Source organism: Anabrus simplex, chromosome 2 (genome assembly GCF_040414725.1).
Source record: "Anabrus simplex isolate iqAnaSimp1 chromosome 2, ASM4041472v1, whole genome shotgun sequence".
NCBI lineage: Eukaryota > Metazoa > Arthropoda > Insecta > Orthoptera > Tettigoniidae > Anabrus > Anabrus simplex.
Genome location: NC_090266.1, coordinates 333,497,536 through 333,514,182, shown reverse-complemented (window position 1 = coordinate 333,514,182; position 16,647 = coordinate 333,497,536). Strand labels below are relative to the sequence as shown.

The 16,647-nt window shown below is 36.8% G+C and overlaps 1 protein-coding gene across 4 annotated transcripts in view; it reads right to left on the bottom strand.

Moving 5' to 3' along the window:
* The window catches only part of cher (filamin-A), a 754,003-nt gene that overhangs the window by 341,917 nt on the left and 395,439 nt on the right, over window positions 1-16,647 (bottom strand). For all 4 annotated transcript variants that reach the window (XM_067140703.2, XM_067140704.2, XM_067140705.2 and 1 more), the window contains 3 exons: window positions 10,165-10,272; window positions 9,913-10,075; window positions 9,257-9,481 (listed from right to left, as the gene is read on the bottom strand). In XM_067140703.2, coding sequence (XP_066996804.1) covers window positions 9,257-9,481; window positions 9,913-10,075; window positions 10,165-10,272 — 496 coding nt within the window. The remainder of the gene's footprint in view (window positions 1-9,256; window positions 9,482-9,912; window positions 10,076-10,164; window positions 10,273-16,647) is intronic.

Here is a 16,647-nt window from a genome sequence, read left to right as displayed (position 1 = left end):
ACAGTGTTCATATGGAGTGAGGGTATATGACGCTGCTGATGGTGATTAGTCTGTCGCATGGAGACATTAAGCCTTGAGAAGACCCCTTGATTTTAATCAACAGGAGTATGCTATATGCTGACACTGGGTTCCACCCTCTCCCTGCCTCGTATCATCATTCCACATCCACATGTCGCCCAAGGGAGTCAACAACAAAGATCTGCACCAGGCGAGTTGAACATGTCCTCTGACACTCCCAGCACGAAAAGCCATGCGAAAAAATAAAATAGGATTTATATCACAGTATGTCCACCTCTAAACTCAGCTGTTCCACCATGAAAGCTCTCAAGTAGTTATTTGGGTAAAAATAGCACTATTCCTATCTATAAAACCCAAAAGTATCCGGTTTTAACTGGTCACTATTTATTTATTTATTTATTTATTTATTACATATATTAATTTGTTTTCTATTAAAATGACATGGTACAAATTTAATAAGAGGAATGAATGTCTGACTATGTTATAAATTTAATGTAATACTTAATGTAATATGTTGCAACTGAATTTGATGCTCACTGCTCGGGAAATACAAAAAAATCAAGAGGATTCAGATTTGATTCCCAAAGATCTACTCAGAATGTAGACCTTTCAATTATATTTAACTAAAGAGCTGAACTCTCATACAAGTTTACAGATGTGTCAATGTAGCCATGGAAATTGCAATATTAGAGCAATATCCATCTCTCAACACCGCTGTTCAATCATGGAAGCTCTAGTGGTGGTCAATTAGGTAAATGGCATAATTCCTGTCTATAAAAACCAAGAGAATACGGGTTTAAATATGGAGTGCAACCCTCGTTTCAAATTCTAGCCCCTATAGACTTTTCTTAAAACTTATGATGAAGTTCATTAGAATCATACAGATGTTATTGAGATCAAACTATTCCTTATTTTAATTTTTGTTTTTGAGAATGCTTCCATTTTAGGATGTTTCTTTCAGTAGTTCAGTATCACTTCAAAATAATTTTTAAAAGAAGTTTGAATATGTTATTTATTCCTGTAATAGTTTCACATAAGAGGGGTTTGACTGGCCGGGAAGATCTGAGCATTAAAGCACTAACAAGTGTGACTAATTCCCAAGGAGTCTCGAAGAGAGGAGACTTGGAATTTCAGCATTCCCCAAACCTCACACGGTTCTAATCACTTGATTGCATGCCAAAAGCTTGGATTCAATGCAAACCTCTCCACAGTGTTCATATGGAGTGAGCGCATATGATGCAGTTGATGGCGATTCCTCCATCAGATGGGAACATTAAGCCTTGAGCAGACCATTTGGTGTTATTCAACAGGAGTAGGCTATGTGCTGACATAGTTTCACCCTCTCCGTTCCTACCATCAAATATCTTGTCATTCATTTTGTCTCATTAACTCCTCTGATGAGACTTATGTCAGGAAGGTATACGGTCATAAAAACTCACTAAGAAGATTCATCTCACTTCATTCCCAACCCCATAGAAAAGTAGGACAAGAGTTGGACACACACAATTAATATTATTTTGTAACAACAAAACCCAAGATGAGTAACAAGAGATTGTCCTTGAAGAAGTGCTGGAAAAAAATAATTTAAAAAATACTAATGTGGTGTTGAGTCATCAGCTCATAGACTGGTTTGATGCAGCTCTCCATGCCAACCTATCCTGTGCTAACCTTTTCATTTCTACATAACTGCTGCATTCTGCATCACTGCAGCGAGCTGAAAAGCTGAAATCGCAGGGAACTGGTCTTCTTGGTACAACAAATAGTGTAAGATGGGAGGTTCTGCTGGAGGTGAAAACTTTCCAAGTACAAGTTCTAAACAGGAACAACATAACTTTCGAGTATTTATCAAGGTAAGGTTTGTAAGAATGTACATGTGGTCAGATAACTTCATCCAGATGTCCAGGTGGGAACAGACAGAAAGAAGAAACCCGATGCCATACATATTTTAAGGGAACCAAGTATGGAGTCAACACTGTGGACCAAATGGCCAGAAAGTATACTGTCAAGCCAGCTGCTGTTAGGTGGCCATTACATTTGGTAAAATTCTTGACTCAGCAGGAGTAAATGCTTCGTGTTGTACAAATAGGTTACAAATATCAATCAAGACTCCATGAAGAAACTTTCTCCTACATGTTGTGGAATTTACTGCAGCAAACACCCAACGTAGAAATGAAAGGAGCGATACTGCAGACGATGATGCTAGTGATATAGAACCCTAATCTGGATGAATATGCAGGAAATGCCAATTGTGCAACAAATGCAAGAAGAACATGAAAGGTGGGCATGTGTGTAAGGCATGCAAAAGGGTTGTCTGGAAGAGATGTATTGGAAAAGAGAAAATTGTCACCTGTGTAGAATGTCTGTAAGCTTTGAGGTTGATGATACACTCATTCACAGACATACTGTAATTCACCACATGCTCTTCAGAACATTGATGGATGTGCTTAATATGCAAGTTGCTTTACGTCGCACCAACACAGATAGGTCTTATGGCGACGATGGGACAGGGAAGGGCTAGTAGTGGGAAGGAAGCAGCCGTGGCCTTAATTAAGGTACAGCCCCAGCATTTGCCTGGTGTGAAAATGGGAAAACACAGAAAACCATTTTCGGGGCTGCCGACAGTGGGGTTCGAACCCACGATCTCCTGAATACTGGATACTCGCCGCACTTAAAAATGACTGCAGCTATCGAGCTTGCTATGTGCTTAGTATGGATATGCAGGTTCTTGAAAATCAAAACTAATCAGACAAGAGACTTTCACTTTGTATCCATATAATATCTGATTATGACTTTTAGTTGATTTTACATCCATTTATAACTCAATTTTTGATATGACCCTATGGTTTAGAACATAATATTTAAAATAATCTTCAATCAGGAAGACCAATGGTATTTATTTTTGTTGTAGAAAATATATCCCCACATCTGCATTCACAAAAAAGAGAATAAAACTTCTATAACACTCGAGGGTCATTTTTGACCCCTCCGTCTTTCTAGGTGGTGCGACTCATTCCATCTTTCTAGTGTTAAAATGATCGCATTTGTTCTAGTCCTGAAAATGTTCTTTGTCATCCCTTGCAAAAGGAATGTGAATTCCAATGCATATTAGAGCCCTCACCACAAGAGGCAGGTCTGGGAAAGTTGTGCCAAAAAGGAAAAGGGCCTTGAATTCCTGAACCCTACAAGGTCAATTATACCTTCGTGAGCCAAGCTGAGTGGCTCAGATGGTTCAGGCGCTGGCCTTCTAACCCCAACTTGGCAGGTTCGATCTTGGCTCAGTCCGGTGGTATTTGAAGGTGCTCAAATTCGACAGCCTCATGTCGGTAGATTTACTGGCATGTAAAGGAACTCCTGCGGGACTAAATTCCTGCACCTCGGCGTCTACTAAGACCGTAAAAGTAGTTAGTGGGACGTAAAGCAAATAACATTATTATTATTATTATTATTATTATTATTATTATTATTATTATTATTATTATTATTATTATTATTATTATTCCGTGAAGCAAGCTGTTAGCCTCAGGAAAGTTCAATTTTGCTTTCTGGTTTTCATTGATATTGCTGAATAACCCAGTAAGCTTGTTTGTACTTGTATTTCACATTCCATTCAGAAGTTAAAAATTTATTCTGTGTTTAGTGATAAAGTAAATGGTAGCGAATATTTGTTGCGTGATAGTATACGTACGGATTAGGAACACAATTGTGTGAAGTTGACTAGCGTGGTGCATATTATTTCGTCTTGTGGTATGGATACGAAAAATGTCGTAAAATCACCGGACTAACGAAGACGAAATTAAAATCCAATAAGAGGACAGGCATTTGCACCCTTCAAAGGTTGCGCGTATGTTGAAACTCGCACCTTCGAGTTTCGACTCAAGTCGATTGAAGTGCTATCACATTCAAGTTGACGGTCAAAGTCATTCTGTGCCACATGGCCGAGTTTAACCTCAAAAAAGAAAGCTTAATAAACCATTGGTCCGAAATATGAGGCTTCAGCTGACCTTTGTTTTAGAAAGAGAGTGTGATCTGCAAAAATGTGCTGCTACTTTTCTGAGCCCCAGTGCAAACGTTTTTATATCTTGTCTGGTGTTTTATACACCTTTTAATACACTTATTTAATAACCCCCAGAAGAAAAGGTTTTTGTATTTGTTCTCTTTTTTTTTTTTTTTTTCCCACGTCTTTTAATACTCTCATCTCCTCTTTGTAGAAGCGGTAGATAGCCTATATCTTTCACAGTACCCGTACATACACGACTCAAAATGCATGCATGTCAAGAAAAAAAAAAAAACACATATCAAGTGATTACATACAACTGTTGGATAGTTTTTATTCGTGTATTCAACAGTATGTTTTCTCGCTTAATGCATTCTCTTTCCTCTGCAGAAACATCCCAATGAGGTCTTACTGGATGACCTAACCTCTAAAATCAGTCATCCACTATGCGCCGTGTCTTGAGGCGTATCACATTCTTACTTAATTTCAATACATAGCATTAAAATTATGCGATAGTTTATTTCAGCCTTTATCTCTAACGAGCTAACTACTGCTATCGGCCATGTTATTTACATATTTATTACAGAAACGTGTTCCCTTTCATTCTGAATTATGTTTACAGAACACTAGTTGACGAGTATTACTAATCAACTCAGACATCGCCTACGAGTTCAATCGTCGATGAAAGAACTTGCTAGTGCACATAGCGAGAAAACTAACTGAAGATGATTGATCGCATTCAATATAATCTCTGGAGTGCATAAATATTGATAATGGAAATACAACGCACGCATAATCGCTTGTAATAACGGATGCATCAGTGATTGGATTCTCGCAATAACCGAAGAATAGTACACAAGTATAATATTGGGATTTTCAAGGGGCAGAAAAAAAACTGTTGTTAAAACGGTGTTCTCGCTATATGCCGTACTCGCTATAGCGGGCTTCTACTGCACTGTACTGTGTATTTGGAGCAAGATATAAAATTTATCTTCATTTGTTAGCATAATTTCTTTGATACCGTCAGTGTAACATGACAAGTTCAATCTTCGGAAGTTTAATTTTAAATTTGATCTTACTGTTTCTATTTTGTTACGAAGGAAGCCATACTTTGCAGCATCAGCTTAGTTAATGTATCCTTAAACTTTTTCAGTCTGTCAGACACTAATTATAACAACTATAATGCTTTGACATACTGTATCTGTAAATAACCTACTATTAAACACAGAAATGACCCGTGTCGTTCTTGAAGGAACATTATCAGATGGAATTCGAGAAGACAAATTGGGGCAAGTATTTGTTTACAGAAAGAGGAGTTAGAGATTGGAATAATTTACTAACGGACATGTTTGATAAATTTCCAAATCCTACAAAATTATTTTTTTAAAGACAATGTAAACAACAGATAGGGAATCTTGCCAACTGATTGACTGCCCTATATGCAGATCGATGGCGATTGCTTGATGATTGATTCTATCAAATAACATTATTTTTAACTAATGAAAATTTTTTAGATAGAAACATTTTTCATTAAAATCTGTTCAATACTAGAAAGTCAGAACTTATCTTAATGAAGTGCTCCTATAGTATGTCCTCTCCCCTTGTTAATCCAACAAAGAGAGGGAGGTGGTGCAATGCCCTGTGTGCGGCCAGCTGGCTAGTTTGTTGGTAACTTTCTGTTCCATCATGTTCAGGCGATGTCACCAGCTATTATGAATTTTATTTTTAGCTTTATTATTATTATTATTATTATTATTATTATTATTATTATTATTATTATTATTATCATCTATATATATAAAATAACCTTTCCTGACTGACTGACTGACTGATTCATCATCGCCGAGCCAAAACTACTGGACACAAAGAAATGAGATTTTGAGGATACATTATATCAGAGTGTAGGTGCTCACTAAGAGAGGATTTTTGTATATTCTGTCACTAAGGGGGTGAAAAGGGGGATGAATTTACAGTTTAAAGACATGAAAATTGGAATCTTCTTTAAAAATAAAAAAACACTTTTTTGTTTTCATAAAATCCACTTAAGGGGGTGAAACGAATTGAAATTGTGTAAATTTTGAAAATGAGTATTTTTACAGTATATCCCAAAAACTTAACATGTACCAGACGTGAAAAAAATTGGTATTTGGAATCTCCATCAAAAATAAAGAGACGTGTATTTTTTTTTCTTTCAGAAAACCCATTTAAGGAATGTGTGTGTGTGTGCGTGCAAGTGAAGAAAGAGATTAATTATTTTTATGAGGATATATATATTTCAAAAACTGAAGATGTTACATATGTGAAAATTGCTATTTGGAATCTCCTTTAAAAATAAACATGTATTTTGTTTTTGGAAAATCCACTTGGGAAGGGTATGAAAAGTATTGTAAAAGCAGGTGAATATTTTATAATAAGTATACCTCAAAAACTTAACATGTTACAGACATGAAAATTAGGTGTTTGGAATGTCCCTTAAAATCACAGGAACAAGTATTTTGTTTTCGGAAAAAACACGTAACGGGGGTGAAAAGAAGTGATAAATGAGTTGATTTCTTTTTATGAGGATACTTACAACCCAAAAACAAGATGTTACAGACGTGTAAATCGGTAGTTGGAATCCTGTTGAAAAATTGGGATGGTGGGAGAAGAACTGATAAAGTGATTGAATTCTTTTTATTTTTTATTTTGACTTTCCCCACCTGGAGATTGCCCCTAAGGACAAAGTATACAAAAAGACAATATGAATACTAAATGGGATTGTGAGTTAGTTAGCACATTTGACATAATGTATGTTATTGCATTAGAAAGTTTGGGAGATATGGTTCTTCAAAATTTGGTTGGAGCAGTTCAAGGCAGTCACTGCAATTTCTTTTATTAATGCCTGATTGAGTAAAATCTCAAAAACTGAAGATGTTACAGACACTGAAATAGTTAATGGAATATCCTTTAAAAATAAAGAAAAGCGCAGTTTTGTGTTTTTGACTTGAGATAGGACTGTTTCTCACACGTACAGTTCTATGTCTCATGTTCCAGAATTAGCTCTGCCAGTAGCCTGGTCATCTTAGCCCCAAAATGTGGTGTACAAAGAGGTTCTGGGGTAAATGAAACTCAATTCTTCTATGAGATTTTATACTTTAGGCATATTCAGATAATGTTTTAGTGCGGTACCGAGGAGCGATTACTTTAATAAAAATATGAAATCCAAGCGAGCGAAGCCGTGGTTAACAGCTAGTTACTATCTACTAGTAAGTAAATGTAAGTTAATGATTGTAATGAAATAAAAGTATGAAAATAAATCAAAGAACATCATGTAAGACATTATACTTTGTGATAAATAGCAACCTACTAAAACTTCCAGTGTCTAACACACTGCATAAGTTCAATGAATTTACTACAGATAAGAATATTCTAATGCACATTCCAGACATTTAAGTCAGAGTTACCTAGAGTGGAATTCATTAAGCACTAATGCAAAACGTGTGAATTGTTGTTCAGAAATGAATTAAGTAGTGCGAGTGACAGAGCACGGAGAGAAGACGTACTACTGCAGCACCTCATTAAGTTAAGTTCTAACTTCCAAGTATTAAAGGGTATAAACAGAATTTAAACATAAATGTTTCTACATTTCTAAACAATTTTAATCAATTTTTTTTTAAAATGTGTAATCTGATAGAATCTGGGGATGTTCTTTCAAGAACAAAATATGTCATTCTTTGTTTAATAGTGGTTTTTTTTTTACAGGTGTGTTGTAGTGTTCAACAGACTGAAAAGCTTTTCCCAAAGCAATCATCTTTTACTTAAGCTTTGCAGTATTTTTTTTCTCGGAAGTATATATGCTTCTTCCAACCCCTCCCTGACAGTCACTTCCCCACACAAAATTTCTTAAATTTTATCTTTATCTACCGAATTCCTAAGATTTCTTGCTTTAGATGACTAAGTCATAGGCTGTTAATAATAATACTGCTGTAATTGCCAGAAGCACTGTTAGAAATAAAATCTATGTTCATATTGAACAAGTCCTGCAACCATTTACCGGGACGGTGAAGGAAAAAATGAATGTTGCAGACCTGTTCATTCACCATTCCACCGAGCGAGTGGCTGTGCAGTTAGTGTCACGCAGCTGTGAGTTTGCATTCCGGAGATAGTGGGTTCGAACCCCTCTGTCGGCATCCCTAAAGATAGTTTTCCATAGTTTCCCATTTTCACACCAGGCAAATGCTGGGGCTGCACATTAATTAAGCCTACGGTCGCTTCCTTCCTGCTCCTAGCCCTTTCCTATCCCATCATCACCGTAAGACCTATCAGCGTTGGTGCAATATAAATCAAATTGTAAAAAAAAAAAGTCACGATTTCTGGTCATACTTTTTATTTCAATATTGCAGTTGCTGGATTTTCCATTAATTAGTAATATGAAGATCATATTAGATGCACAGCCCCTTACCATTATTCCCAAAGTGAGCTGTTTTACTGCAGAAGCAGGCCTCTGAATGTAAATAAAACAAATCCTTGTCCTCTGTTTTCCACGTCTAAATTTAAGGAAAGAAAGCAACTGTTATAGGCAAGCAAATCCAGTATGAAACTCTTCAGCATCATTTAAATACTATGAGGTACTTTTCATTAATGATTCTTTCTGATAACGTATTACTGTTTGTAGTCTGCTTCAAATGGGAAGCTGTTTCAGTTGTGGTAGTTTTCATGGCCTGGCAAGGAAATATTTAAGGCAGTGAAATTTACCATGCAGTGCAGTGCATTGAGCGGGTAGAATAATGCGACATGCAGCAGCCCCTTTGTTGGACAATTCTATTATCTAGCCTCACCGTTAAATTGCAACTATCTGTCAGCAATTCAGATATCCTGGTGGAACCAGCACTATCAGTCCCTATATTTAAGGGAGCCCTCTTTCCTTTCGATTAACCTCTTCGTAAATCAAGTTCCAATTTCCAAATATACAACTCTTCTTTCTGAACACCAGGATAAATAAACAGGCAATAAATAAATAACAAATAAAAAAAATAAAAAAATAAGCATCAATGAAAGACTTGTTTATAGAATCTTGAGAAGTTGTCTGCAGTCTCAATGGTAGGTGAACTTGAGAAGCTCTATCTTTTCAAATAAATGTTTCCAAATCAGTTTAATTTTATTAATCCCTGTGATTTGGATTATGTGACAATATCCAATTGATTTTTTAAAAATAATAAAATTAATGACGATTCATAACACAAACATTTACAATGCTGTACTTACTGGGCTCTAAACCATCTACTTTGATTTTTGACACATCCACATGAGGTTGTATAGGCACTCTGATGGGGCTTTTGGGAATCTGTATACCACCATACACAATTGTGGCAGTATACAAACCAGGTTGGTTGGCACAATAATCTACAGTGAATGTTCCATCTTTGTTGTCCGTCACCCTCAATGGCACATCAACTCCACTCTCACTAGTCAGAGCCATCTGGATATCACCTGCAAAAAAATCATAAAATACATTTCTCATTTGGCAACAAAAAAAAGTACTCTCCCACTATTGTTATTTTTCAAACTGTTATTTTTAATGCATATGTTCTCAATGCTATTTCAATGTGTGTAAAGTTCTGGCCAAGATAAGGTACAAACTGTAATGTCATATGATGCAGTGCCTTTGAACTGTAAGCTATTCTCTGTCCAAGTAATACATTGAATCTGTCTATAAAAGTTGTGAAGGTTTTCCTTATGCTACATTAAAAGAGGTATTCAACTAACATGATGTCTGTATTCCAGGATTAGATGTTTCTCGATCAATATATCTTCATTGTTGGTCAAATGTGTTCACACTTACAATAAAATAGAGGTTCAGTAATTCACGTTCTCTATTAGAATAACAGAGCAAAGAAAGGGAAGTGAAGTAGTAAGATTACCTTGTCCAGCTTCTCTGCAGTCAATATTGAAGTGTGTTGGAGTATTGGACTTGACACCTTTCTCTATACCTGGACCAAAAACTTGCACTTTTGATGGATTCAATGGTTCCGATACAAACACACGATATGGGCTATTCTTGGTTGCTACTCCTCCATAATTAACCTACAAATTAATAATTGCAAAATTATATCTCAAAGCAAACCACTGAGCACTTTTTTGTATGACAAGCTAAGAATTCTAAGCATTAATACCTGGACTGTATGCCGGGAACCAGCTTTAGGAATGTAATTTGCTTTGAAGGTACCATCTCTATTGTCCTGAATATTTACATCCACGCTGTTACAGTTAGCATCCAAGACCTGCAACACAATACAGCACAAGGAGCATTAAAACAATCAACAGAATAATCACAGGAATTTGAGACAATACAAACACTGGCATACTTATTTTAAAAGCATAGGATGCACTACAACCCTAATAGCATATACAGGGAGAGGCAGCAAAAAGTTACCAGCAATTTAGCTGGTGCTGCCCGATACGAAGACAGGGGAAATGCTTACGTTATTCCTGATTGGCGGGAATAGAGTACATAGCCGGGCAGCGCAGTAAGCATGGTTAGAAGTAATGTCTAGTTTATAAGTGGAGTTATTGTTGAGTGCACATTATTAGTGTTGTTGCTGAACGTTATGGTGATGTACAGTTTTGGACAACAGATATTTCTATCATTAGAACAGGTGTTCAATGAGTGCATAATTAGTTGTGGATTTTGGCCCCCTCGTTCCCCTCAATTTAAGTGTGTAATTTCTTATTTACAAGAAACATTAGAACAGAAAATGTATAAGAACAATCCACATACTCTTGTTGAAGCCCTGCAGAATGAAATCAGGCGACTGATGAATGTAATTTCAGAGGCAGTGATACGAGTGTTTTGGAGTTTGTTTTTTGTTTTACACCAATACAAAGTTTGTACTGAAAACAATGGACATCATTTTCAACAGCTGCTTTGATGAAAGATAAGATCTACATCCGTTTTAAACTTTAATTCATTACTGACTCCAAATAATTTAGGACTACCATAATGAAACTGAACGCCTGCTCCCACTGCTACAGCTTACCAGTGAGGCTAGCAATGAACTGTGGGTGATCTGTTCTCTCAACATCTCCTGCAGCATGTGGTAACTTTCCGCTGCCTCTTCTTGCAGCATGGTTCTGAAGCAGGAATTTTCATGGAATTTCCTGACAGTACTCATTACGCATTTATTCACAACTATACTACTTTCCTCTTCTGCTTCATTTGGTTGAACTGCTGCTTAACAACTCTGAACATGTTATAGAACTAGTGGATTTTGATGGATGATCATAGCAATAGGGATGGGGCTATGCTACCATCTTCAACATTACCTAATTCTAGTTTCCATAAATTAATAAACATTTGCTCACGGTGGTAATTTCTGATGTCAAATCCATTTTCTACAATGTTTATACTGTATTTTTAACTATAACAGATTTTGACAATTTCAATTGGTGACAATGTCTCGTACAATAGTCTGAAGTAAGAACAGATTTCAGCAAAGTTAACACTCTGCATTTCTGATCAAAATACAGTTTGAAATTAACAAAGAGTTGATCGCAACTGCGAGCTCACTGCATTAGCTTTACTACACCTTGATTGAATCTCACTTACTATATTACCATCCTGGGAGAACACACAACATAAATACTTGAAATTATCGACCTCTTCTAGCTTTGTATCACCAATCTGACATTCAATTATGTTGAATTTCTTACCTACTGACATCAATTTAGTCTTTGAAAAGCTAATTTTCACACCATACTCATTGCACCTATTTTCAAGTTCCAAAACATTAGACTGCAGGCTTTCGGCACAATCTGCCATTAAGACCAAATCATCAGCATAGGCCAGACTGCATACTACATTTCCACCTAACTGAATCCCTCCCTGCCATTTTATACCTTTCAGCAGATGATCCATGTAAACTACGAACAGCAAAGGTGAAAGATTACAGCCTTGTCTAACCCCTGTAAGTACCCTGAACCAAGAACTCGTTCTACTATCAATTCTCACTGAAGCCGAATTGTTAACATAAATGCCTTTGATTGTTTTTAATAATCTACCTTTAATTCCATAGTCCCCCAGTATGGCAAACATCTTTTCCCTCAGTACCCTGTCATATGCTTTCTCTAGATCTACGAAACATAAACACAACTGCCTACTCCTCTCGTAGCATTTTTCAATTACCTGACGCATACTGAAAATCTGATACTGACAGCCCCTCTGTGGTCTGAAACCACACTGGTTTTCATCCAACTTCCTCTCAACGACTGATCGCACCCTCCCTTCCAAGATGCCAGTGAATACTTTGCCTGGTATATTAATCAATGAGATACCTCGATAGTTGTTGCAATTCTTCCTGTTTACTTGCTTATAGATAGGTGCAATTACTGCTTTTGTCCAATCTGAAGGGACCTTACCAACACTCCATGCTAATATTACTACTCTATGAAGCCATTTCATCCCTGCCTTCCCACTATACTTCACCATTTCAGGTCTAATTTCATCTACTCCTGCTGCTTTAAGACAATGGAGTTTATTTACCATCCTTTCCACTTCCTCAAGCATAATTTCATCAACATCATTTTCCTTCTCCCCATGAGATTGGCTGCTCGCAACACCATCAGGAAGATTTCCTTTAAGGTTGACAAGATGTTCAAAACATTCCCTCCACCTCTCGTGTGATTCCCTGGCATCTATTTTGAGTTCACCTGAATTACTCAAAACGATGTTCATTTCCTTTTTCCCTCCCTTCCTAAGATTCTTTATTACTGTCCAGAAAGGTTTCCCTGCTGCTTGACCTAGCCTTTCCAAGTTATTACCAAAATCTTCCCAAGACTTATTTTTGAATTCAACAACTATTTGTTTCGCTCTGTTTCTTTCATCTACGTACAAATCCATGTCTGCCTAGGCCCTTGTTTGGAGCCATTTCTTATAAGCCTTCTTTTTACGTTTACAAGCTGCTCTCACTTCATCATTACACCAAGATGTTTGCCTTTTCCCATCTTTACACACAGTTGTTCCTAGGCATTCCCTTGCTGTTTCTACTACAGCATCCCTGCATGCCACCCATTCTCTTGCTATATCCTGAACCTGCTTACTGTCTACTGTTCGAAACTTCTCACTAATCATATCCATGTACGTCTGTCTAATAGTGGTCTGCATCATCGAAAAATTCGTACATTTCTAACAGATTTCCTGAATTCGAAGTCGGTTTAGATATAGTCTATTATGGATCTAGTACCCCTAGCCTCCCATGTGTAGCGGTGAATAGCCTTATGCTTGAAGAATGTATTCGTAACAGGTAAACCCATACTAGCACAGAAGTCCATATCTTCCCCACATTTCCCAATCACCTGCATTCTTCAGTACTATTTCCAACTCTCTCATTGAAATCGCACATTAGTACCATTCTTTCCTTGCTGTTGACTGTGACCATGATGTCACTCAATGCTTCATGAAACTTGTCAAATTCATCCTCATCTGCACCCTCACATGGTGAATACACCGAGACAATTCTCATCCTAACTCCTCCAACTGCCAAATCTACCCACACCATTCGCTCATTTACGTACCTAACAGAAACTATGTTGCATGCAATGGTATTCCTGATAAACAGCCCTACACAATACTCTGCCCTTCCCTTTCTAACACCTACCAAGTACACTTTATAACCTCCTATCTCTTCCTTGTTATCTCCCCTTACCCGAATATCACTTACTCCTAACACATCCAGATGCATCCTCTTTGCTGACTCAACCAGTTCTACCTTCTTTCTTCCATAAGCCCCATTAATATTGATATCTCCCCATCGAATTCCATTTCGTTTGCCAATTTGTTTCCAAGGAGTCCCTCGGCTATCAAATGGGAGTGGGACTCCGTTACTCCCATAGGTACGAGGCTTGCTTAAAATGTTCTGAGCTCGGTAAATTCATGAAGCAGGATGCTACCCTACTTGCACATAGTCCAAGTGAGGATCTCTCCTCTAACGGGTTATGGCCCACCGGTGAATTGTATAGTCCTAGCCGCCTGAGCACAAGGAGGGCCATGACTCAGAATATGTCTGAGCTGCCCACTCTCATTCCATAGCAACTGGTATCCGACTCTCAGGACCACTTACTAGGCCACTCAACCGTTGCCCATGGTTCACGAACTAGGACGTGACTACAGTAACCCACACCATGAACCATATTATTATTATTATTATTATTATTATTATTATTATTATTATTATTATTATTACTTGTGAGGTGTGGCTATGAAGTTGTTTACACCTATTAGTATTAGTGTTATTTACGTAGTTATGTCCGGACTTTATTTGGTATAATCATGATCGTATTATTTGTGAGGTTATGTCATGAAACATCTGCTGTATATATATTAATACGAGTTTATTTAATGTAAGAACACATAATTAATAGTATATAATTTATTATTACCTGTATATATGATGTAAAATCTGCTGCAGTATTGTGCAACACACTGTAATAAGTCCACAACAATGCAATGTGCGACTAGAATTGCACAGAAATTTCCTCACACTGTAAACAGGCTATTGGAGACCCTTGAATTTACAAGAAAATATGATTTGTCATATTCTTCTAGAAGCCTGGCCAGCAACATATACAAAGAGGTAGCCTTGGGAGTAGAGTAGAGTTGTTTTAACGAGACTTGTCTGGAAGTCGTGTTAGCTGAATGTTTGAAGTCAAGTATGTTAATTTGTTACGTTGGTAGTTGGTTGACATGCAAGTGTTGCAGTCTCCAGTCTTCTTCTTATTCTTCATAGTGGTGTTTTGTTTATGATAGCAGCTTATTAGTTTGTGTGTATAATGTGTAAGTAATTTATAAATAAAATAGTGTACACAACTGACAGCATTTTGTGTGTGCGTCTTTGTGGCTACATCAGTGTAGACTACTTCAACCACAGAGAACATCCTCCTCTTCTCTGCTAAGGGACTAATCAGTACATTTTCATACCAGTCACTAAAAGCAAATCTTCAACCAAATGAACAATATATCAGTAACCAATGTTCTGCCACCTTGAGTTTACTACCTGAAATCCCAGTTATTCCAAGAAACTTCAGATTATTCAAAAATATTCAGGAATTATTGCCCACAGACTTTAGAGAAAAATATGTCTAAAAGTGTAAAAATATATAGCATCTAAGTATACATTGTGTATGTGTGTGTATTCAACGACATCACTCCATTACAAATTGCTACCATAGTCAGCTGCTCGTAATTTACAATTATGAATTGACACTGAGCATTTAAAAATGGTGTCTGATAGTAATGACAAAATACTACAATAACGACCAGTGTGTAGCTGCAAAATTGACGTTTGAAAAGGTCAAAGATATATAGTACCATATATTTAAAGCATTACACATAACTCAAATTCAAGTAACTATTGAACACAATACCATACATATGGATTCTGAAATTACTAGGGTTTACAAAATAACTCACAAACTGTTCCTGTAATTGCTGAAGCCACCATGAGAGCAACAAATAATTTTTACGTTACAGTCTTCAACTTCAGTTTAAGGAATTGTGTACAGATTTCCCCTGAATTATGTAGCAAGCCAGAAATGAATGGAAGAGTTATAAAACAGATACTTATAGCAATATGCATTATATTTTACTTTCTGTCTTCAAGACACCAAGTGGTGTTCTCTCGGAAGAAAGATGCTGAAGAGAGCTGGAAAACATCCATTCAAAATTTTATGGCGAGATAACTTGTTTACCACAAAATTCAGGTGTAAAATTGTTCTCATTTGTTGCTAATTGAGGAGTGACCGTTCAAGACGCACTATTTCCACCCTAAGAAATTTATGGAAAAAAAAATGCAAGGAAATGTATAATACAAGGCACATGGAACATACCCATGATCAGGTATCATACTACTTTGAAGATAATTACATCTTTCTGGTCTGGATTGTTCATGACATTCAATAGTATTCAACTACTTCAATGCATGTGGACGAAATACTAAAGAAAGGTTGTAGTGAAAATAGCACCTTTTGAACAGACACTCCTCAATTGTTTTAAAAGCTGAATTGCACATACAAGTTGAGCACAATTGTCAGGTAGGAATTTTGAGAGGAGAAAAGCATTTTCTTATATTCAGGCCAACACCATCTTCTAAACTGCTACTGTTCCAATTCTGTATCAAGGAAGACTAGAAAAATAATGACCACCCACAATCATCTTTCTGTAAAATCCTAGAAAGTATGACAAATTCCATTCTTCTTCTTCTTCTTCTTCTTCTTCTTCTTCTTCTTCTTCTTCTTCTTTTATGACCACATAGGATCACTTTAGTCAGTCCGTCGTTCAGGTCTCTTTGAAGGGATTGTTCAGGCTTTGCGGTCCTCCCAGTACTTCTTCAGACGCTCCGATCTTCGTGCCCTTTCCTCAGTTGAAAATGTGCATGTTGTTGGTTTGTTTTGTGTAAGGGTAAAGCGGAGGTTTGTATTCTTGAGTTTTGTATTCAATTTTATCTTATTTGTGATGTCTTCTGTTGTAAGGCCTATTTCCTTTAGATCCTCTCTTACTTCTCTGATCCATTTACATCCTGTTGTGGTATTTTTTGAGACGAGATTGTGTTGTACTAGTTGTTTCAGAAGTCTCGAGTCCTGCATCCTCATGATATGTCCAAAGA